Source organism: Pempheris klunzingeri, chromosome 2, assembly GCF_042242105.1.
Source record: "Pempheris klunzingeri isolate RE-2024b chromosome 2, fPemKlu1.hap1, whole genome shotgun sequence".
In the NCBI taxonomy this organism is placed as follows: domain Eukaryota; kingdom Metazoa; phylum Chordata; class Actinopteri; order Acropomatiformes; family Pempheridae; genus Pempheris; species Pempheris klunzingeri.
Window position 1 is genome coordinate 8955950 of NC_092013.1, and position 23382 is coordinate 8979331.

At 40.2% G+C, this 23382-nt stretch overlaps 1 protein-coding gene across 1 annotated transcript; it reads right to left on the bottom strand.

Annotated features, from left to right (window-relative positions):
• Positions 1–834: 834 nt before the first annotated feature.
• elmo2 (engulfment and cell motility 2) lies at positions 835–14899 on the bottom strand. The gene is made up of 21 exons (XM_070842533.1): positions 14812–14899; positions 14428–14468; positions 13076–13148; positions 12933–12983; positions 11528–11697; positions 11188–11287; positions 10612–10763; positions 9642–9720; positions 7183–7218; positions 6766–6816; positions 5926–6048; positions 5351–5470; positions 5151–5255; positions 4955–5063; positions 4728–4864; positions 3212–3375; positions 2926–3038; positions 2717–2824; positions 2465–2547; positions 2298–2375; positions 835–1486 (listed from the first exon to the last, which is right to left on the bottom strand). Exons 1-21 carry the CDS (start codon positions 14887–14889, stop codon positions 1286–1288), a joined length of 2172 nt encoding a protein of 723 aa, XP_070698634.1. The 5' UTR covers positions 14890–14899; the 3' UTR covers positions 835–1285.
• Positions 14900–23382: the final 8483 nt, after the last annotated feature.

Below are 23382 nucleotides of genomic sequence, written 5' to 3' on the forward strand. Positions count from 1 at the left end.
ATGGAGAAAATTATCTGCAGATTAGTCAAGCATGAACACTGTTGGTAGCAACTTGGCTTTTGTCGCGCAGTGTGACAGACATGATAAAAGTAAGACTCAGATTTGAATTGTCTTTCAAACATATCTGCTTTTGCTGTGTTACTTGATTATATACTTGATTTTTTTTAAATAGCGTTCCTAGCCCTTTTTGCCATTGAATTTCAGCACCAGATCTTTTTTTTCTGAACTGTCAAAGGAACGTCATGTTCGACCCTGTGATATCGACTGTAACTTCTTCCGGAGGGACCTTGAGCAAAACAGAGATTGACTGTGAGATTCAGGAGTGTATGAACCCGCAGCCCACTCACTCTTCTCTGTCTAACGTTTCACTGTACGTCCATCATGTGGAAGGACGGACAGAATCGAAGCGAACATGGTGTTAAAACTGGTATGGTGGCCACTTCATCTTCTGTTGTCATGGAGACCACATGCATGGCTTAAAAGACATTAAGCCACAATTTAACGAAAATTAATTGAGTAAAGACTAATTTCCAGATTTGTACAGCCTCTCTTCCATATTCACCATCAGGCACTGTGTTCATTAACTTTATAAGCAGGTTTTTACCTTTAATTATTACACGGCTTTGTTGAATACTTGACTCTGATTGGTTGGTTACTATACGGCCTGTGACTTGTGTATAGCAAACCAACGCCATGTGTAACAGACTGTTGCTATGGACACAGCTCTGATAGCAGAACCAATAAAACAATTTATCAATTAAATCATTTTAAGTGAGTGTCTTGTGTAAAATGATTGATTTCTTTAGTAAGAAGCCATCTAAGAAGCAGGATAATGTACAGTGAGCTGCTCTACATTATGGACGATCCAAGACCCTTCCATGTATCACCCTGTCGGGTTTGTAACAGTGACTGGCTCTCTGTACATTATCCATTACATTGCAAAGAATAGAGAATACACATTAAGACGTTGCCTGAAGACTGCACTGGTGAGTGAGATTCTCTCACTGAGTCTCTACCAGCTCCAGGAGTACTGCTCTGTGATGGACCCTGACCTCTGCACTCCCTGTGAAGCTATAAACACATTTCTCCTATTTGACGAACCACGCAGCATCACAAACACGGATGGAGAGAAGTCTCCAGGGCTCTGAAATGTACGAAAAAAAAAAATCAAAGTAACCTTTTCCGGTGTGCACATCTGCAGCTAAATTCATCAAAAGATTGAGAACACTCATCCTTGATAAACACACACATGCATTGCAAACGCACACACACGCACACACACATCTCAGCTGTAGTTGTAGGTGAAGTTATAAGAGCTAGGCTCCTTCGGCACGGGGGGTGGGGCTTCTGGGATCGTGATGTTCTCAAGGTCGAGGAGGCGGAGCTTCATCTCCATGCTGATGAGAGTATCTAGGTCACTGCGCGTCAGGTCACTGCCCATCTCTCTGCCCAGCAGCGCACACAGCCCGTCAGTCCAGATGCAGTACTGCTCCGAATACATCCCACAAACACACACACACACGACGACCAAGAATAGTGTGTCAAAATTATCAACAGCTACATTGTACAATGCAAGGTTTAATACCCAACAAGTTGAAGGTTAGTTAGTTGATCCGAATGTTCACATTCATGCAAACATCAAACACACATTGGAATTTTAATTTGATGATTCTGAGCAGCTATTGGTTCTTTTTTTGTGGTTATATAAATAATATTAGGTCCAGGCTCTTAAGTTAAGGCAGCACTAATAACTGTTTCGGTCGACGGAGAGCAGTAAAAACACGACACTGACAGATTATCACCTTATAAAATGGCTATAACAAACATATTAGCAAAGAGTTATCTTATGTTTTGTTTACATAAACAACGGATAAGGAGCAACATTAGCACTCATTTGGAGCCATATTTGTGGCCTCCAACAGTCCAACATTTCTCCTCCTGTTGGCTCCTCTTTAACTGCAAAATGACCCAGATTAGCTGGTCGCTAACTATGTCTGCTATTAGGAAGTGGGCAGGTGGCATACTGTTGGTTTTTTTTGCTAAAAACAGCTGCAGAAGCGTAACTGATGAATGAAGGTGAAAAATACAAAACAAAATTGTTGGCAAGAAACCAAAAGAATGAGCTGAAAGACACTAAAATGCTCCTTGAAGCCGAGAGCTTAACTGCAGAGTCAGGCTATAATTCACCGTGGGCTCATCACAACAAGCAACGCCTTTCCAGTTACACATATTTGCCCCGTTGTTCATGTAAAAATATTCAACAGTGCAGCTTTAAGCTTCACTGTTGCTGAGCTTACCTCATACTTGTTGGGTGCGACAAAATTGAGTGTCTCATCGGGATCATAGAGGACAGAAAAGGCCAACTCCAGCACCTCCTGAGAGAAGCAAACAAGACAAACAACACACTGAAAGAACACCACATGTGAGTAGAATGACAATAAAAAAGTAAAGAAAATCATATTACCTTGTTTTGTTTGAGAGCACTTTTTTCTTTCATGTGAGGGCAGTCCTTCCCGGTGACTACAGACTTTATATCAGAGACGGGGACTAGGAGGAATATAAGAGCAACAAGATTAGAGAAGATTATAAAGATCAGGCTACTGACAGGTACAGTTTGCTCTGCTGGTGAATGTGTCATCGTGTGTGTTGTGAAATGTGTATTAGTTGGGAGATGGAGCCAGATAGTTGAGGTAATGGAAGTTTGAACCAATCTTACTCTTGTCACTCAGTAGCTCAAAAGGCACTTCACCCTGAGGTGACTCATCAAGGTCCCCATAGTGCAGCACTTTGTGATTCAAGGAGAGTCTGCAGAACCAAAACTTCTCTACAAAAGAGCAAAGGAACACAATGGTTAGCTGATTACCAACAACAGCAGAACTCCTTCGGTAGAGAAAAGCTAAGTGATTGTAGTGATACCGTATGTACCTTGCCTTCGGCGGTTGCCCAGTTTACGGAAACAGCTTCCCTCACACAGCCGGTTGAGTCGCTGTTGCTTGATGAGCTCTAAGATCTCGGGCTGAATTCTCTCCCGCAGCTCGCTGCAGCACAAACACAAAACAGTGCAGGGTCTGGATTTGAGATGAATTAAGCAGCAGCAAACGTACTCTCTTTCTAAGAAAATTGCAAAAGGGTGAAATCCTAAGTGAGGAAACACTCTACAATACTGAAAACCATAGGAAATCTAAACGACCAGGTTAAAACTATAACTGACATGATGGGTGGAGACTGGAAGTCATCCTGGCTCATTCTCTCTGACTGCCGCAGACGCAGAATCTCTGAATAGTTGAGGCCTCGCAGTTTATTCTTCAGCTGGTCTAAAGACGACGGCTTCATCGCCAGAGCCCTGGTGATCTGCTCACGGACCACCTGCATCACCTGGTCAGGCAGGATTTAAGCGCAAACACATATATATACACGAAATGAATGAGGAAAAATGGAATAAAAATAAATCAGACTTCTTAAACTGTTGGCAGAGACATTTTCGTCACATTTTAAAATGCTCCCGCATTCAAGTGAATCATGAATAATTCTAAAGTTGTAATTCACAAAACCATTACTTCCCCATTCAGAAACTCCCTTTGCTGACAGATAATTTTTTTCCCATTTGAAAGTCATGAGCATTTCATGAGCAAAGATATACTAGACAAGCGCAGGTGCTCTGTAACAATAAATGTCTGTATGAGTAGTAATTGGTTTAAATGTGTGTAAAGTACTCGGTTTTGAAATAGTCAGCATTGACAACATAATTGTCATGTATTAATTAATAAACCAAAAACCTCTCAGCTGCCTGCTCAGTCAGCAGAAGAATTTTTTAAGTAGCTTTTAAATGTGTTTCAATGTGAAGCCTGACATTATTCACATTCATCTGGAAGAATGATGGGTATTTTGTAATGAGGGTCGTCCACTGCAAACAAACTATTCAAACAGTTAATTTCAACTACTTGATAAGTTAAATGTTTCATCTTCCATTACACCAAGTTTCTACTTCTCACATAAAAGTCCTTGAATCGCAGTGTCCCTTGACATTCACATGTTTTTTCACACTTTTTATTGGAGCTAATTAAATGTACCTTTTATAATTATCTGACAAAATTGAATGATATATTTTAGTAAGAATCAAGCTAGTGGCAGCCCTGCCAGCAGCTTTGTGAGGCTGTACTTACAGCTGTCCAGCTGTGCTTTGAGCTAAATGCAAACGTCAGGTATAATGTTCACCATGTTTACCATCTCAGGTGAGGTGTGTTAGTATGCTAACATTTGCTAATTAGCACTAAACACAAAGTACGGCTGAGATTGACGGCAATGCAATTCATTTTGCAGATGTTTAGTCATAAATCAAAGTACTGGAGACTAACATCTGCAGACATATTAAAAATGCGTGAATGTCTGTCAACAGTTGTCGGGACATTTCACTAAAAAACAAAAAATTCAAGATCCAGATTCAGTATATTGTCCTTTTTTCAACTCTTAAATTCTTAATGTTCTGGGGCGGATGTAGCAAATCCAAACTATTTCCAAGAAGAAGATTTTATTCTATAATAAGTTCAGTCCTATGTTGTAAAGGTTGTCATATCCACTGTTGTTGAAGACCTCACAGATATACTGTGATCTGTGGGTTAGAGAGGCAAGTACACAGTCAAAGCCAAAATGTATAAACATGTGTACATATATACATATAAATTATTAAGGGTTTTAAAGATGGCTGTGAGAGCATATTAATCTCAAACCTTATTGAAGTCCTCAGCTGTGGCCCTCATCTCCTTCCAAGTTTTATTGAGCAGCTGGATGCAAACACAGAAGAACTCCTCCCATGCCCGGTCATGAGTGAAGAACATGGGGTGGTAGTCGTTACAGCCCTCATTAGCTGCACAGAAGAACATTTTTCAAGATATTTTAAGACTGCAGACAAATAAAAGTAACAGCTGAACCTCTTGTCAAATACAGATCTACTCACGCAGTTCTCCAACCTGGAGTATCTCGCACAACATTCGAGTGAGTTCGATGGCACACCTGCCAAAGGGACATTCATGCTTGTCCTCACGGCTGCTGTTCTCCAGGACGATCTGTCAGGAGTGAGAGGACATGTTAGGTGTGGCTGACTCTTCCACATCCGCGAGACGAGCAAAGTCACGCCGGAAGCCGAGACTCACCCTGATGTATGTGTCCTGGTGAACCTTGGCGAGGTAAAGCATGTTGTCCAAAGCCAGCATCCCAGGAGGAGTCTGGGTGAAGTCCATGGCCGGGTTCACATGGTTCTGCATTTTGAACAGACATGAGGTGATAATAAAGCAATAATTAAACCATTTCTGTTTAAATACAGAAGAAACTGAGATCTGTGGTGGAGACTCACAGTAAAACCCAACATCTTGTAGTCCTTGGTGTACATGGCCTTTCTCTTTTCTGTGCCAGTGGGGTCATTCTCTCCATCGAAAGCAATCCTACGCAGCTCAAAAATGATGTCTCTCTGAGCCTGAACCGCACCAAGCAAACAGTTGTTATTAGCATACCAGCATGAATAGCAGCAGTTTTAACATGACAGCGGCAAAATACTAAAAAAAAACAAAATATGACAGAATATAGTTCTTTATGTAATGTAATGTATTTTTGGAATCCAAAAATATCTAATCTCAGGAAAAATAAAAGAGAAGTTACTGTATGTTTGTCTTTGTGTTTTATATTTGTGAGACAAATTAAGTTCACTTTGTGCATGCAGGTTCAAAGCTCACAACTTCACTGTAAAGCAGCACTGATGAAAACACACGGCCAAATCTATCAGAGTATAAACTCAAATGACAGATGATTGTCTCTGATTATTAGAACATTAAAGATGCAGATTATCATCATTTGAACATTGCGGCATTTCACTTAGACATGATGGAGAATGTGGCATTATGGAAATACACAAGCCAATGATAAACTTTTTACCTGGTCATTAGGATCCATTTTGGTCATCATTCGTTCTTCCAAAAGGTTGAAGGTCAGTACCTGCAGCACGTAAAGCTGATGGGCCATTTCTGCTTTGATCGGTCGATTCCCTCTGATAACATGCTGGAGAAGAAGAACACTAAGTTTAAGAGCAAAGCTTCTGTTTCAGCTACTTCAAATCACACTGAACAAAACAAAACAAACAGCCTAAAATATATATAGTTCTTCTCCACTGAAGGAACAATAGATATTGTCCATAATGTTCGGAAAATCACCTGAAGACTCGAGACAGGAAGCTGACAGCGCTAATTGTCTTTACAGGCTGATTACACTGCATGGATGTTTAAATGATATATGTGGCAGCACTTCCAGGAAGCAGAAGTGAAGCGTCTTCCTCACTGACATATGCAGCCCGTTCAGCCGGAGTCAGTGCCAAAAGGAATCATTTTCAGAGCAGATTTTGTTCCGCTTCATGGACTTTATGCCATATTGCATTTGCTGGTTCTGTGTCGCAGCTCTCCAAGTGAGAAAATCTTTCCACTTACTGAACTGGCGGACCCTGGGAGGAAACTTCAAGCCTCCAACGACCACCAGACCCCAACGTGGGATATTCTCAAAGAGGGTCGAACATTAACACTTTGTATTCTAGTTTTCTGATGTTTAAAGGAAGCTACTTTCAATCACAGTCTCTGGGAGATGCTCAAATCCTGTGCTCCCACCTGGATATTTCACGGCTGTCTGAAAGCTTAATAGCCGGTAGAGCAGAGCATTAACTCTGATGTGCTGCTGAAATCACCAGAAATACTTTTTACTGTTCTGCACCTCAGACTTGATACTTACGTTGAGGATGATGGATCGCAGGTGTTTCTGAGCCAAAGTGCTTGCCATTTCCTGAAGGGGAAATAAAAAGATATATCAATTCAACACACAAGTCAGATGAGGAAAGATGCTTTACTGCAAAGAAAAGAGGAGCACAGAAGTAATTTTGCCTGACTCGAGCTACAGTGGATGGGAATTTTAGACAAACTCTGAAATGCAGTAACACTCTGAAGCTTCGGTGTTATAGATTACTGACTTTATGCCCTTCACACCCTCTGTAAAACATTCTGTCAACACAGTCTGTCTGCTGCTGCAGCAAGCTATGGTTCTATCTTAATTTGCATGGACTATGCAGTGGCTCTCAACAACACAGACAGAGCTGGAGAGGGGCTGTGGGGTGGAGGGGATGGTATGAGATGCAGAGGGATGTGTACTCACAGTGAGGTGCTGCTCCAGTGGGTTAGTATACTCCTCCTACAGGTTGAAGGGAGGGAGGAGGGACGTGGGTGTAACAGTGATGGAAACAAAGAGCGCACACACGGGACAATGAGATACAGGTATACGCATCACCGGCACAGCATGCAACGGAATAAGTACACGAAACACCATAATGTCAAATAAGAACGTTAAGTAGTCACAACAAAACCTCACGTGCCCTCAGACAGAATCAGATGACCACGCGTTTATTGATTTATCCAAGTGGTTTTGAAAGGTCTTCACAAATCTAAGAGCTGGGAAATGTCATCAAATGTTATCAGAGCAAACGGTGATCTTAAACCACCTTTTATTTATGCATGGAAATCACTGTGGTGTTCTGGAAGCTGCCTTAGCCGAGATATTTATTATGTGACTTCATAAAAACCTGTTTTTAACAGGACTATTTCTAACGAGCTACTATAAAAACTGCACAAGTGTGAAGAAAAATACCCACAAATCTAAATTCTAATGAGTTACTCCACTCCAGTGGACTTAATGAGCTGCAAACTGTAGTTTAGTAGTGTTAGTGCTTATTATACTGTTGAACTGATTACTGTGTCCCTCTGCTGTATGTATCTGAAAAGAACTGACTTAGTCCGCCCTCCAGTGGTCAACAACAGCAGCTGGAGACGCATGCATCTTGAAGGACAACTCTCTGAGCAAGCTATGAGTCATAGGACCAAAAAAAAAAACAAAAACGTTACAACCCACAATCATTTTAAGGCAAATACTGCACCTCCTCTTCTCACAGTGTCATCCACCCCTTCATACGCACCCTTTTGCATCTTTCATTAGCAGTTTCAACACTGAGCGAGGATTTTTTTTTTAGGATTGTGGATTTGAGGAACTTTGTACGTAAATATTTTACTACATAAATATTTTACTATACAACTATTTTCAGTCTCAATTTGCCTTAAATGAATGTAAAGTGATGATTTATAATTAAATGCATCTTTCACAGTCAGTCAATGTTGTGTTTTCTGCACCACAAATCAGTGGCATTGCAATGCGTTAACTGCCTCGTCCACTTGATGTTGTCATTTCATGGCATTCGGCCACATTAATATGATCAAAATAAGGAAAAGCCAACATGAGCAGCATTAACGTAGCTACTCGTTGAATAATTTACTTGGAGGAATTTCCCATCTCTGTATTTCCTTTAAACAGATCCCATTTCCTCAGCTCTCACTTCATCCGTTGTTACTAATTTACACACCAACTCCACTCTTCTGTTAAAGTTTTAAATTTTGTATATAATAAACAGATTGGAGAGCGCTTGACAACAACGAAAGACATCTGTTGTGTGTTTTTGTATATTCAAATTATATACACTATTTCAGTTTTGCTTTAATGAGATTTAATTGTGCTGTAGGGCGTAATTAGCAAGTTTCTACTGTGTGTGAATTTCCATTCTCTCCATTGTTCTCTCTCTGCATATCTCTCTATGAAAATACACGACACATTATTTAACTTGTGGCAATAATTGACAAGCAGCAGTTCAGAATGGAGACCTGTAATTATAAACGAGGAACACATAGGACAAGCACATGAAACAGGATGAAACACTGTAGTAAACTAGTGCACTGTGTGAGCTGGGACAGAAGTTATCACTGCAGGGTGAGCAGACAAATGAGACATCATGACAGTGATGAGCAACACGCTGGACAGACATCCAAAGAAGCACTCACTCCTTTAGTTTTTGTACATTTGGCTGTGCTGCGAAGACATTTCACGATCAGAATTTCTGCTTGACTATTAATGTCATATGTTCGTATATTTGGATGTAACTCAATAATTATTCACGCTACACTGCTCACAATGCCAGGATTCACTCAGTCCTCTCAGAGGAATTCTTTCACACTCTGTTCTCCATAAGCACGCTGCAAAGCATGTGATATAGTGTAGCATTGGCTGGCACCGAGTGCAATCTTGAGTTTAATGGAATTAAGCACTTTTCACTAAATTTAGCCAACAAATAAATCCTTAATTATCGAGACATCCTGCAGTTACAGCGGGATGGCTGGTCTACCTCGCTGAGCTCACCTAAAATAACTGCAAGCATAACAAATGTGCAAACTTCAAAAGGAAAGCGAGTACTATTTTGAGTGTGTGTGTCATTATAGAGATGACTGTCAGGCAGAATCCACAACATGACAGCTGGCAGACAGACGTCTATTCATGAGATTAGCTTTCGTAACTAACCTACTGCAAACATTAGCAGCCAGGGTGAGGCAATATCTGCAGCTCTCTGACACCAAAAAACATATGGCAATTATGGATAAATGTCAGTCTATTACTTATGGGAAGCTTTTTTTAGAGTTTAATGCGAGGATGGAACATTATTAGTATTCTAGTTATGTCTACCTATTAAAACCTTTTCGCTAATACAGCACACTGAGCTGTGGCTGCTGGGCACTGACCTGCCGTCTGTCCTCTGGTGCCTTCAGGAAAAGAGCATTGATGAGAGCGATGGCGTAGGTTTGGATCTCCTGGTTTGACCTGAAGGAACATCAAACAACGTAACAACCAGTTAGAAGCTTCGTGCTCCACAGTTCTCCTTACAGAGTTTAAAGTACCGACTAACGACTAGGCTACATAATCATACGCTTATCATTATCACTGCTAATAACTGGGATGGGTGCAGGATTTTTAGAAGCCATTCTTAAACACCAACAGAGCACACACATTCATTGCGTTTAGAATAAAACTGGCCTTTTTATTACTGAAGCAGTAAAACTAAGAGTATCTTAGAAATTTTAAAGGACGCATTATTATAAAAAGACCAAAACCAACAATGAATTGATCCTACTTACAAGTATTGACACATTGTTACACTGGGTGACAATCCCATCATTACAATTAATATGTATTCTATTTCATTTTTACCAATAGCACACACTCTGTGGTGCTGCACTCTCTAAAACACCAAATGTGTATTAATCCGCTGCTAAAAGTAGTCCCTAATAAGTGTCCTATTTACTTCTGTTTGAGTAACATTTACTAAGAACATACTGTGCCCTGCTGCTTTAGGAAATTATGTACATTAAATGTACATGTGACTTGTTATTTTAAGATTTACGTCTTCAACAGAAACCGGTTGGCTTATGCTGAGAGTCACAGACTGGACAGAGAAGTAGGAAAGAGCTGAGAGACAGACTAACGCATTGTTGGTTTGTTTTTTCATGGGATTTGTTGACAATAAGGAAAACCCAGAGCAAAACCAGCCTTGGTGTTTGATTGGGGTCATCTAAGCATCCTGAGCACCCTTTAAATTGGGCCACACACCAAATGTTGTGGCAACTTTCTAATATTAACCCACACAGCTGCATTTGCTCCTCGGCCCCCCCATATCAGAGTGCGTGAAGCCCCTGTGCGTGTGTGTGTGCTCACACTTGCAGGTGCCCGATGAGCTGTCCAACGGTGATCTCCTGTGCCACTCGATGGTATAAGCTGTGGCTGTTGAGGACCATGCTCTCGAGGATGGCTAGAGAGCGCTGAAGGATGGACACGTCCACCATCGGCTGGTTCACATAGCCTGCAATCTGAGTGAGGACAGAGGAGACCAAACAACATGGAGATAACTGAATCTTTAACTGTGTGGGGGAGCTTGTTATCCATTAAAGACTGAAATCACCAAAAGTAGATGGAAGTCTAGGGAAAACTAAACCAAGAGTTCAGAAAGCTTCCTCCTGAGTGACTGTCAAGGCCACACACTAAAGTTTTCACAAGACAACTCGTTACATACACACTGAAAGAGCTCCACATAATGCGAGGAGTTGCTAGGCAACAGCACCCACTCATTTCCGGCATGTAGGAAGAAAAGGATAAGTAATTAAATAAAAGGGTATAAATAAAAAACGGATGAAAAGACAGGCCTTGAAATTTTAAACAAAGGAGATTTGTCCAGCGGGCTTCCTGTGAAACTATAATGTGTCGGATGAATTGCTCTTTTGCTGGAGGAGGTACCTGTTTGATGAAGGAGAGCGAGATAAGGTCCCAGGACACAATGCCATGATCCATTAGCTCCAGGAAGGCAGTGAGAGTGAAGGCCAGCATTTCACCGAAGCTGGGGGGGGGGGGAGCAGTTAGCACAAGCCTTTTCACATCATCTGACCTGATCCAGCTTTAAAGAAATTAATATAAATCATGTATAAAAGAAGTGAAATCAGATTCAGCCTAGGGCTGAGTACCATAGCGTTAACCATTTCCATTACCAGCTCAGACCTGGCATCTTTCACGCAGATAATTCTTCACACTGTCATCAATGCATGAAATATCATCGCAGAAAAATTGAATTTGTGCTCACTGGGTGCCACTTTCAACCAGACGTGCCAGTGTCCCAATGCCCTCCATGTTGATGAACTCTGTGGCAAAGGTTGGGTCAGCGGAAAGCTTGGCCAGCTCTTTTAAAGCCTCCAGGCGGGCGTCGATACCGTGGGACTGGATCCGCTCCAGGAGCTGACGAGCAGCACGACCCTGTCAGCCACAAAAACATCACTTTCACCAACCCAAATGATCTTAAGGCTTTGCCTCAGGCCATTCTTACTAGGATCCATGTAGAAGTACTGATGAATGGTTTGTTGTATTTAATGTGTTTGAAAACTGATGTATTGTCTCTGTATACTTTCAATGCTAATGTGCAATATCTAAGTGAAAACTGCTTAAAAATCACAGCCTGTATTATATGTTGTCACCCAACAAAAGTAGTATGCACAACAGGATTTATGTAATGACAGGTGGGTCAGAAGTGCACTTCAGCTTTAACTCAGTATAGTTAAAGAAATGTTACCTGCCGTTATCATCATTAGGATCTGATCATTTTACCTTTTGCCTGCATCTATGTTTAAAATAAGTCTGGCTGATTTGGGAAAGTCTGACAGCTTGCTTTTCTTTCCCCGACTTGTTTTCGTGATGTTACCATATTCCCAGGTCTCAGCAATGTACTTCACCAGATATTTTTTACCAGGAATAATAATGGCCCCCAAAAGTTGTACTAAATCTAATAAAGTACTTATTAAAGAACGCCAAGTGCACTGGGCAGCATTTGTGGTGTTTGGGTGGAGGAGGCGTGAGGTGCACCCACAGTGCACTTGGAGGCCGGAGTGATCAGGGAGAATATATCATTATACATTATTAGTGAGTGCGTTAAAGGCTGGTATTAACTCCTTTCATCCTTTTAAAAACTGTGCTCTCCCACTATGATGTGTTGACAGTTGGAGTTATGGAGTGTCTTAAGAGGGAAACGTGCAAGACATAAAACGTTTGTCTCGTGATATGAGTTTTTGCCCCCACCTCTGATTGGTGAGGCTATGGAATGACCTGCCTTTTACTGGTTAGTCACAATATAGTCCCACCCTAAAGCATAGCCTGGTTAAGTGTCTATTTTACTCTAAATGGGAACATTAGAAAGAAATGAACTGACTGAGACCATAAACTCAGTAGTAAAATGTTTACTGAGGTAATAAATCTATTGGGAAGTAGGGACATTTTCTAATAGACTTCCATACAATTGGACTTTTTTTTAGAGCAACTGGTGACGCTCATGTGTCAAAACCTTTAGTCGTCACTACAAAACAAGGATCAGAAAATTGAGCAAGGGACCAAAATACACACAAAGGTACTCATTGTACAAATAGCTAATTGTATCTTGTATTTAGGAAATCACAATTTTAACCGCCATAACTGAACAGGAATGAACAAAGCTGACTCACGGGTGAAATGGCTAATCGAAGGATGGTCCCATTCTTGATTTCACCGCGGCTCTGGAAGATAATACAGGAGGAATGTTCTACATGTTCAACACTACTTTCCAATCCCATTAACACAAGCATAGGAAGAAAACAGTGAAGCCCACCTGCTCAGTGATATAAAGCTGAGGGCCGTCAGCATAACGCAGAGCAAACTGTTCTGAGCCTGACAAAGACCAGCTGAGGATAAGAACAGAGAAAAGATCTGTTAAGAATAAGAAGTCTAATTCATTATGAGTATTAGATACCTACTAAAGAGGCAGTGGAATACAAAGTTAACTTATTGAGTGTTTTAATGCAGCATATTGTGGTACCCAGTAGTTGTATTTACTCGAGTGGCAAAACTGAGAGATTGTGGAGGAGAATTATTCAGTAGGTGTTAACAGTAAAGTGCAAAGAATGTTCAGTTTCAAATGGAAAAGGGAGGCTGTGGGTAGATACAGCCACGAGGAGGATGGACGAGATAAAATTTGCAATAATCATCCATAAAGTGCAAGACATGAGAGTCAGTAAAAAAAACCACAAAGACGATAGTGAGGCCCAAATCACAGGACATGATAACAGATAAAGGAAAAAAATGATGGGTGAGGTGGTTATGTAAGGTATCAACAGTCAGATATCATCTGTGTCTGTGCTTGTGTGTGAACCCACAGGAGAGCTGTGATAAAACTGGTGTCTACACAACTGCACCAACTGTGAAAGGACTGAGCATGAGCTGCCATCACAGCAAAGATTTCATTACAGGGTAAATTTAACAGCACACTTTACATAAAGGTAAGAACAGACGTCACAGAAATTTTTGAGTCAGTCAACACGTCGACTCAGTGTCAAAAACAAACAACACTCCCCCCTCTTTCATCACTAAAACATGAATGGAGGTGGGGCGCTATTGTTTTGCCTGGGCCAGCAGGTAGCGAAGCCACAGCCACCTCCAAACGTTAGCTTTAGTCATTAATAAGTTCAGCAGGTTGTTGTTATTCAATACAGTGTTCATAAAAAGTGTCACTTGTGTGTTGCAGCGAATTTCAGAGCTTTCATTTTCTTGCGACAACAGATGGAGTTAAGATAAATAATAAATCACCTCCAACATAGTACATCATTTTGCAGTGAAGCCAAAGAGAAATCTCCAAACTACAACATACATGCTACCATTCATTTCTATTGTGGTCCTCTTTTACTATGCAGAACAGACTTATGGAAATTTCAATTTTACAGTTTGTAAATAAGTGTCAACTGCAATGAATCTTTGCATGTGCTAATGACTCTACAAAAATATCCATCTAAACCACCACAATGACCAAACTCATTGCAATCTTAGCTAATTCCTACACTTAACCTTCGTGAAACCTTTTATATCATTTAGGTAAAATATAGAAGACAATAACATATTGCCAATATTCAGATATAATAAGTCAGAGACAATTAAAAATATCAGGAAAATATTTAAATGTATGCTTACCCATCACATACTTCCCGTATTATTGAGGACAAAGGTCTTTTCTGAAAAAAGAATAAAAACATTGCAAACATGCGATATTAAATGGCTGAAATGAAACATAAATCAACACTACTCAAGTTTTTATATGACAGCTTGTGCCAAGAGATTATACTTAAAAACATAATTACCCATGAGGGGTTATTTATTTTTGATGGTAACAGTTAAGGTACTTACCTGTATTCAGAATAACTAAAACAGATTACTCGTTCAAAGCAGATTAAAGCTATGCATTGCTATCCGCTTTCACTAATCACATTACTTTCTAAGGGTTTAGTCAACAGAAGTTGACTCATTACAGCCAAACTGGAAATGTATTTTAATGTCACGGTTCAGACAAACACAGACCTGGTCCATCTCTATGAGCTGAGCGTTAGCACCAGGCCACTCGATAGCCACCTTCACAATGTCAGCTGGTGGCGGCATGGCTGTCTTATCGTAGCACCCTTCGGAGGAAAAAATAAATGAATTTCATCTCCAGTACAGCTTCACCAGTGGAACAGTATTTAGGTTGATAACAACACATTTTACTCCACTTTAACACTGAATATTTAATAATATTTAAATATCGGTCTGGAAATAAATTCACTGATAAATGAGAAAAAACATATAACAGCTCAGAATGTAATACAAGTAATGTTTTGGTGTTATAACTCAGTGCTTTCCTTATTCTGCACTCCTGTCTAAATGTTTGGACAGCTGCTAATAAAAATAGTTTGGAGTTTCTGGTTTTCAGTTTGATGAATTTATTAACTTCAGCATGGAAGTTAACAGAAGGTTATACATCACCTAATGGAGAAGTGTTGAGGTCAATCACTCTCACAGCTCCACTGTACAAACCACTGTGTCAGCTCCCCTGTGGACACAGAATCCCACACAGCCGACGTGTCAGTGCAAAAACTTGTTTTCCTTAAAGCCCAAAAGCTCAGTTTCCCTGCACTTTCTCTCCACTGAACTGAATCTAAACAGATCAATAAGCATGACTCTTTTACAAAACCACCCCCACAAACACACACACACACACACACACAGATCTTGACTGGGTCGAGCCTTCTACCTACTGGGTTTCGCGGTGTTTTGTTGCCTTTGACATGTTATTATTATTACCAATCAATATACCAAATATCTTCACACCCCATTTGTGCTATACCTTTACAACTTTTTGGACATTTTACTTGTAAATGTCGACCCAAAATTGCTCTGTTCCAATCATTGCTGCATCGTGTGCAGCTTGAAGAAGTCAAACTGTGTTTCTGCTGTGGAGAAACCGAAAGAAATAACTTAATATGCAACACAGCACTTTAATGGTAGGACGTGGCTGATATTATCGCCCTGATTTTAGCTGTATGAAGACATATACACATATATAGATATAGATACATGTAGATATTAAAGATATGTCATATTTGTACTGTATATTGATATTATTATCAGCCTTGGAAATCCAGTATCAGTTGAGCTTCAGTGTGTGAAGTGTATGAAAGAAAACGCCACAGTAATGACCACTATTTATCAACATGCTTTAAAAAAAAGATTCATTATGGGGTCTCTTCCCATTTTGCATTTCTGTAACTGTATCCCCCAATGTGCAGAGATAGTTACAAATTAGAACAAAATGGAAAACAACTGTTGGGCCATCTGCTCTGAAATTACATTTTATTGCTAAATCTCATGTAGATCACATATTCACACCTCTGATTCAATTTTTACAACTCTTTAATTTACGTAATTGCAAAGGTACACTATTATCACTATTAACATTTCCTGCTAACTTTATCAGCCACATTATCTCAACTTTAATGCTACATTTTACTAGAGCACTGGCGGTTATTAAACGTTTTTCATAATTTGCAACAACTGCCCTCAAATACAAGAGGAGCACAGCAGGGGCCAGTCTTTGGAAGCAGAAAGGAATCTGTCTCTCTGCTCTGACATGACGGGAGCATGAAAAGCTGTCAGACAGACTCTGCTGGTGACTGGAAGAAGGTGGTGAAGGAGAAAAGGACACTGCTGTTCTTCAAATGGCCCTTTGCATTCAGGGTGCTTTCAGGGGTATAAAACACTTTGTGCGGCTTACAGCTGCACGTTTGAAAAGAAATCTTAATCATTACTAAACCTGAGCCAGCCTGAATAGACGACCGTCTCCCCAAGAGGTTCACCAGCGTTATTGTACATTTCCAGCACTGCAGCAGAGTCTTTCTCAGAAGCTCGAATGTTTGTCTGTTTCTATAAATATGTGCGACTATCAGTTTACATCAGCGATGGCTCTGACACTCTCGTCCTTTGATCGCCCAGAAAATAAAGGATATTTTGTTGTCAAACACAAGTTTATTCTTTTGAGATATTAAACTCGATTGTCGGTGCATCGCTGCCGGCTCCTTGTGATAAAAACATCTCAAAGTTGAAATAAAAATGTAATAATGCCTGAATCCTTTCATCTCAGCCACCCTGAACCGTGGGATCGCTGCATTGAATTTTCCACAGCGCCACAAATCAGGCAGATTCAAAGACTGACTCAGGGTGATGCTGTGTATATGTGATTAACATCAGCTACAGCAAATAAAGGTGGATTCTGCAAATGATACAGAATAAAAACTGCCAATTATAATTCAGATTCCAACCGGCGATGTGATGGAGAGACTGCAACGCCTCCGCATCTTCAGGCGAACTGTCAGTCACATCCAAGAATGTGTGATCTCTGAGCCTGAACCTGCTGAAAAGTTTGTTCTCGTACAAAAAAAACATGTTTTGAAAGTGTTCTCCACAAGTTCTGGTACTAATTTACATTTGTCAGCACTGGCATTTGGCCAGAGATTTGCATAATGTTAAGCAGTGTGATTATCAATGCAGAATAGCTGTTCTCCTGTGGGGCCAAGCAGTATGCACATATTTTCGTGCAGCTTGTGGGTCTGGTGATATTTACAGGACTCCTACAGGCAGTCAAGCACTTTATTCAAAATCCAAGCACTTTTCAAACCTTGGAAACACCACATAAACATTCAAGCATTTTCAAGGATTTCCAGCACACTGTACACTGTATTTGTCACCTGTCAATTAGAATCACATAGCATTTTTTAACGCTGCAAATAATGATAAATGACTGTTTGTCTTAAACAATTAAAAAAGTAACTGACTGTCTGAGTCTTTGAATTATTTTTGAAATAATTAAAAATGCAGCTGAAAACTGAAGTTCATGTTTGATCTTACGGCGTTACAGTAAAGTCAAATGTGATGAACATCAAGTTGAGAACTTAAGATGTGATATGGGATACTGGGCTTTTTCATATCATAACTTTAACAGCACTATCTGAAAATGTTTAAGGTTTCCTTCTAATCCAGTATTGTGAAGTCCTTCCAATTCTGTTTTCTATTAAAACGCTAGACTATTCATGCTGTTTGTTAACTCTCAGACAGCGCAGTGTCACACTTGCAGATGAATCTGGAGCTCTACCATTGTTCACTTACAGGCTGACATTACTGTCAAACATATACTGGGGGAATATTTAATAAGTATCGAGTAATCTGACTTCTATCAACCTCTATCAGCCATCAGAGCAGAACAACAACACTGGTAGCATCTTAAAAATGCCCACAACACACATTAATGAAAACTTCACATTTTGAAAGCACAATGAGTAATAATTGAGAAACTATAAATTATAAATCATAGCTTAAAATGAAGCAAAAAGGGCTATTAAATGGTAATGCACAAAATTCGAGAGTATAAAGGCATTTGCTTAGGGGTTTGAAAGCCATAAATAACAGCATCTGATCAAAAACCTTATTAAAAAATTTAGATACATCAAAGTTATTCTGGTATCTAGGCCATTAAATATCCCATGACCTGATGCATCTTGTAGAACTTGGCCACTGCAGTGTTTGGTAGTTCTAGTTTATTCTTCCAATCTAAATAACTACACAACAAGTGCAGGATCATAGAACTTTTCACAGCAGGCCTTGTGACAACAGGAGAAAACTGTGAATAATTAATTATGGCTCAGTCTTATTTAGGTGTCCCACAAAACACCTGATAAACTATCTGTCTTTAATATACAGTTGCACTCAAAATTATTCAACCCCCATTGTAAATTACGTGTACTGGCAACATTTACAAACCTTTAGCTGAGTTCAAAGAACAGCTCCAACAAGAACACCTGAAACAGCTCAACACAACTAATATTACAGGTGGGTTCTCCAAATTCAACACAATATGAAAGACTACTGTGACTACGGACTTTTCCTTCTGTTCCCCCTGTTCCCCCTGTTCCCCCTGGAATATCCTGCCTGCTCACATCAAACAGTCTCACTCTGCTCGTGCCTATTTTCGCCTCAACTTTCAGTTACTCATTCCTTCATTTACCACGACCGACTGCCACGTCCTGCAGGAGAGTCGGCCTCTCCTCTTATGTGCACATGTTGTTATTGTCTCTCTCTCTCTCTGTCCCTCTGTGTGTTTGATTCCTCTCTCCTGTCTGTGTGAATGCTCTGCTTGAGTTTCACCTGTTGTGAGTCTGTGTCCTCTTTCCAGGTCTCCATGGCGGAGAGGGCGCCATGTGTCTCAGGTCATATCTGTGTGGTGTCACCTGGAAGTTGCTCAACGTCGTCCCGGATGCAAATTCTTCACATGTGTGTGTGTACAGTCAGTCTATAATCTTATCATCCTGATCGTCCATAGTGTCATTTTACGATGGTGGTCTATTCTGTGCACGTGATATTGTTTGCATGTCTGTCCATGTCTATGTTCTTCACTGTACTAGATGTTTTGGGGGTTTTTATCATTATTCAAATCAGGTCTAAGGGTGAAGCAAAGTTATAATAGTTTTGCATTTTTCATTAGTTTCTATTTGTATTTAGTTTTTAATTTTTGTTTTCAATACAGTTTAGTTTCAGTTAGTTTACAGAGTGGGTTTGCTCATTTCAGTTTAGTTTATATAATTTAAAAATGTAAAAGTCTGAGTTTAGTCTTTAATAGTTAGAGTGTTTATTATTTTTAATTAGCTCATTATAATATGAGGGGTATTTTTCAGGGGCTGGTTTTAAGAAGTTCATAATAGGTATTACAATACAAACACAACACTTTCTGATCAGTCATGTAAACCATTGGTCCTCAAAGTGGGGTCTGGGGACCCACTGGGGGTCCTTGAGAGGGCTCCAGGAGGTCCCCAGCTATTTATTGCCACAATAAATCCATAAGTAGCCCAATGACAGAATGAATGACTATTTTAGTCATGGGTTTCACACCCTTCTTGTAATAAGACATCTACAAGCAACAATCAAATCAGATTGTGGACCCTGGGGAAAAAATCTTACCAAATGAGGTCCGTGGTCTGATTTGTGTCAGTTCAGGGGGGCCTTGACGTCAAAAAGTTTGAGAACCACTGATGTTCACATCCCAGTCTCAATAAATAAACAAATTATGACCGAATCGACAAATCTAAAGACATATCCTGTATATTTCTATGTGATTTTAATTTGTTTTTCAAGTACACAATATCATTTCAATTAGTTTTTTAGTTTTATTTTATTTCAGTTAACCAAAATGTTTACTCACACCTAGTTATAGCTTCTAGGTTGAGTTTAGTTAACTACAATAACCATGGGAATATAAACTATGTTGTATATCCTGTAAAGCCCTTGAAGCAAATATTGGGCAAAATAATAATGGAAGACAATAACAGAATATGACTTAATATGCATGCAAGTGAGCCTGCATGCAAAGAGCCCTTGAAGTGACACACCTGCAGTTATTGTGATCAGTCATGCCTGTGCTGCTGGTTTTACTGGTGTGTGTGTGTGTGAGTGTGTGTGTGAGTGTGTATGTGTGTGTGTGTGTGTGTGTGTGTGTGTGTGTGTGTGTGTGTGTGTGTGTGTGTGTGTGTGTGTGTGTGTATGTGTGTGTGTATGTGGGCACTGGGCTGCTGTACTGGGAGGTTTGAACTGGGGCCACTGGTAGCATAGCAACAGCAGCTAATGAGCTGCAGCCTGAAGGAGATCCCTTCAGTGCGGAGTGAGCTTCACTTAAAAAAAACACTCCCAGCTGCTTCTGCCCCCTGACAGATACTTTTCACTCATGTTTCTGACGCCTTTTTACTGTACTTATAGTGTGTTTTACGTCTCCTGTCCGGGCTGCTTCACATGAAACACTCACATGTTGGCAGCGAGGCGTCTAACTTTTCTACTAGCTAGTTAGCTAACTAGTTGATGAAGCGGAGTGGCGCCCCCTCTGGTTATACCGCTTATCGGGAGGTGACCGGAGAAAAAACAGCTTTGGATACTTTCCATTATCCTCTTCACATAAAAGATTATTTAATTTAAGATAAATGTACAGTCTTTGCGTGCGAAACGCAGTAACAGTGATCCACGTACACGGACTGCACGTTAGCTAACTTAACAGACGTTTGCAGTCACCGTCAATATAACATTATGTCTTTTTTTTTTTTCGATCTAGCCGAATTTGTGGGAAAAAAAGGCCTGATTATAGGTGATCGATCAAGCTGGGCTGAAGCTGTGGTAACCAGAGGGAGCTCACACACTGATGCAGCAACAAGGCTGCATTTGCAACCTTGTGCTTTAAGCGGAATGAATCACAACTCGTGCTAATGTCGGTGTGTTAAACAGCAGCAGCTAGCACAGACAGCACCGCCTTTTTTTTTTTTCTTCTTTAAGCTATTCCCCGTCTGAAAGTGAGACCAAACAGAAAACTCACTCGCTATTATCACAGCCAGCAGCAGCGTTATTCCTCAAAAGGCGGCTAGCGTCACTCAGTCATCCAGCCAGCCCGTGTCTGCTCCTCCATTGCGGTCATGATGCAGCCTCGTCCCTCGGCGGCTCTTCGGATGATGTCCGGATGCTGTCTGGATCTTCTGTAATCAGCTGAGAGGTTTTACTGAAGCTGCTAATGTCGATGCTCAGCGGTACTCACCCTGTGGCTGGGCCATCAATGATGCTCTCAGTAACCTCCCCCTCTCTCCCTCTCTCCCTGGTGAAACACTTTGGGGAAAGGAGACACAAATCCACGCCTTGTAGGCGGGACACGATGGTAATGTCACAGTCTGTAAATGAGGCCCTTCATCTGTGTCATCTGTGCTCACTCAAACTAACATCTTCCTCAGATACAGCGAGGATGCAACAGTCAGGATGTTTAACAGAGATACATCAGTGAGTTTTTTATGGCTAAATTAGGCATCCTGTTGTACACAGGATGTGGGTGCTCATGTGTTATAAGTTAATGCTGTTACACCTCACACATGCACCAAAACTGACAATAAGGCCACTGTGATGTACACCAACTGTGCAATGTCCTTATTCAGAGCTTTAGACTTTTTTAATATTCCACATTTTCTTTTTTATATTGTTTCTACTGTTATGCTTCCTCTTGTTCAAATTGTACATCTTTTTTATATCTCCTCCTGTTTATATCGATGTCCACTAGTTTACTATTTATTGTTTTATTGAACACTTTTGCTGCTGTATCGCTGCTTCTCTCACCTGGGTGTCAGTAATCAACAACACTGTTTACACACACAGGAAAGGTGAGAGTGAAGAGTAAAGAAAACTGAAATATACAAGTTCATTACGTTATGCAGATAGATTAATGAAACGTATTACTCCTCACACAGAATTCAATTTTCCTGTGATAAAATCTGACACCTACACCATTCAGTCACCGCATATTCATGTTGACTGGAAATGGAACTCATCATTTATACTGTGTAACAGAACCAGATGCAAATCTGTAGATCTTTTCTTTTCTAAGTGGTTTTTACTATTTAAGCCCAAAGAAACCCTCAAGCTCAGAATATCACAAAATTAGACACCAAATTTTAAATACATAGCCAGTTTCTTTTCAGATCTGCCTGCCTGGTTAATTTTGTTCAATGTTAAATGATTCATAAACTTTTACTCTCTGATCGTTTTGTGTGTTATGACGCAGGATTTTCCAGCTGTATGTAATTTGGGTTTGTTGTGGCCAATACTGGTTATTGTGAGCATGTGAAAGACTGAGCAGTTCACTTTCTCACTGTCACCACAATTTGTGTTGCTATCCCAAGAAAGGCGATTTTTACTTTAAATAATCTTCATTAAATATATACACTACTCACAAAAAGTTAGGGATATTCGGCTTTCAGGTGAAATTTCAGGATGAACCTAAAATGCATTCTAACCTTTCCAGGTGAACTTAATGTGACCTTCTCGAAACTTTTGAATGCACATGTCCAACTGTTCAGTGTTTCAGTACTTTTTGCACAAGTTGCTGTTCTCTAACAAGAAGCTTAACAGCAAAATTCACAACAGGTTTGATCCATGAATCGACCAATACATTTCCTGCTTCAGTTAGAATTGGTATTTAAACAGTCCTCCTCATCAAGCTGTTCACATTCTGACATCATGAGACCAAGACGACACCTAACTATTGATCAGCAGCACCTCAACACTGGAGGCTTCAAACAGGAAGTCCTCAGACGGAGGTGTTCACTGAGCTTAGAGGGTCACAGAGTGTCATCAGGAGGTTGTAACAGTGATACAGAGTGACTGGAAGAGTCACAGAAAGGAGAGGAGTGGACGTCCTTTGGCCACATCCCAATTTATTGAGACATTTTTTGTTGTGGTATACCCACCACTGTTGTTAGATTTTCTTTCAATAAATTGTTTAAGATGAATAAAATTACCATTGCAAGCTACTACTTAAATGCCCTACTTTCATGATATAATATCACTGTAGCATTCACTTTTTACATTTTCCATATATTTCACCTGAAAGTCCCTAACTTTTTGTGAGTAGTGTATATATCTATATATTTTTTTTTTAAAGCTCTTACGAGCCACAATGTAATTCATGTAGATTCAAAATGAAATGTGTGTGTTGCTGGAGAACATTAAACACAACATGTAATGCAGAATGAGGCTGAAGGATCTTCG

Bases quoted from the DNA above. Each gene is read 5' to 3' on its own strand.
- elmo2 (XM_070842533.1), bottom strand. From the start codon at position 14,889: ATGCCGCCACCAGCTGACATTGTGAAGGTGGCTATCGAGTGGCCTGGT. The intron at 12,984-13,075 runs GTGGGCTTCACT...ATTATCTTCCAG, and splicing joins AGCTTTATATCACTGAGCAG to AGCCGCGGTGAAATCAAGAA. The intron at 7,219-9,641 runs GTCAGTGCCCAG...TTCAACCTGTAG, and splicing joins CACCAGAGGACAGACGGCAG to GAGGAGTATACTAACCCACT.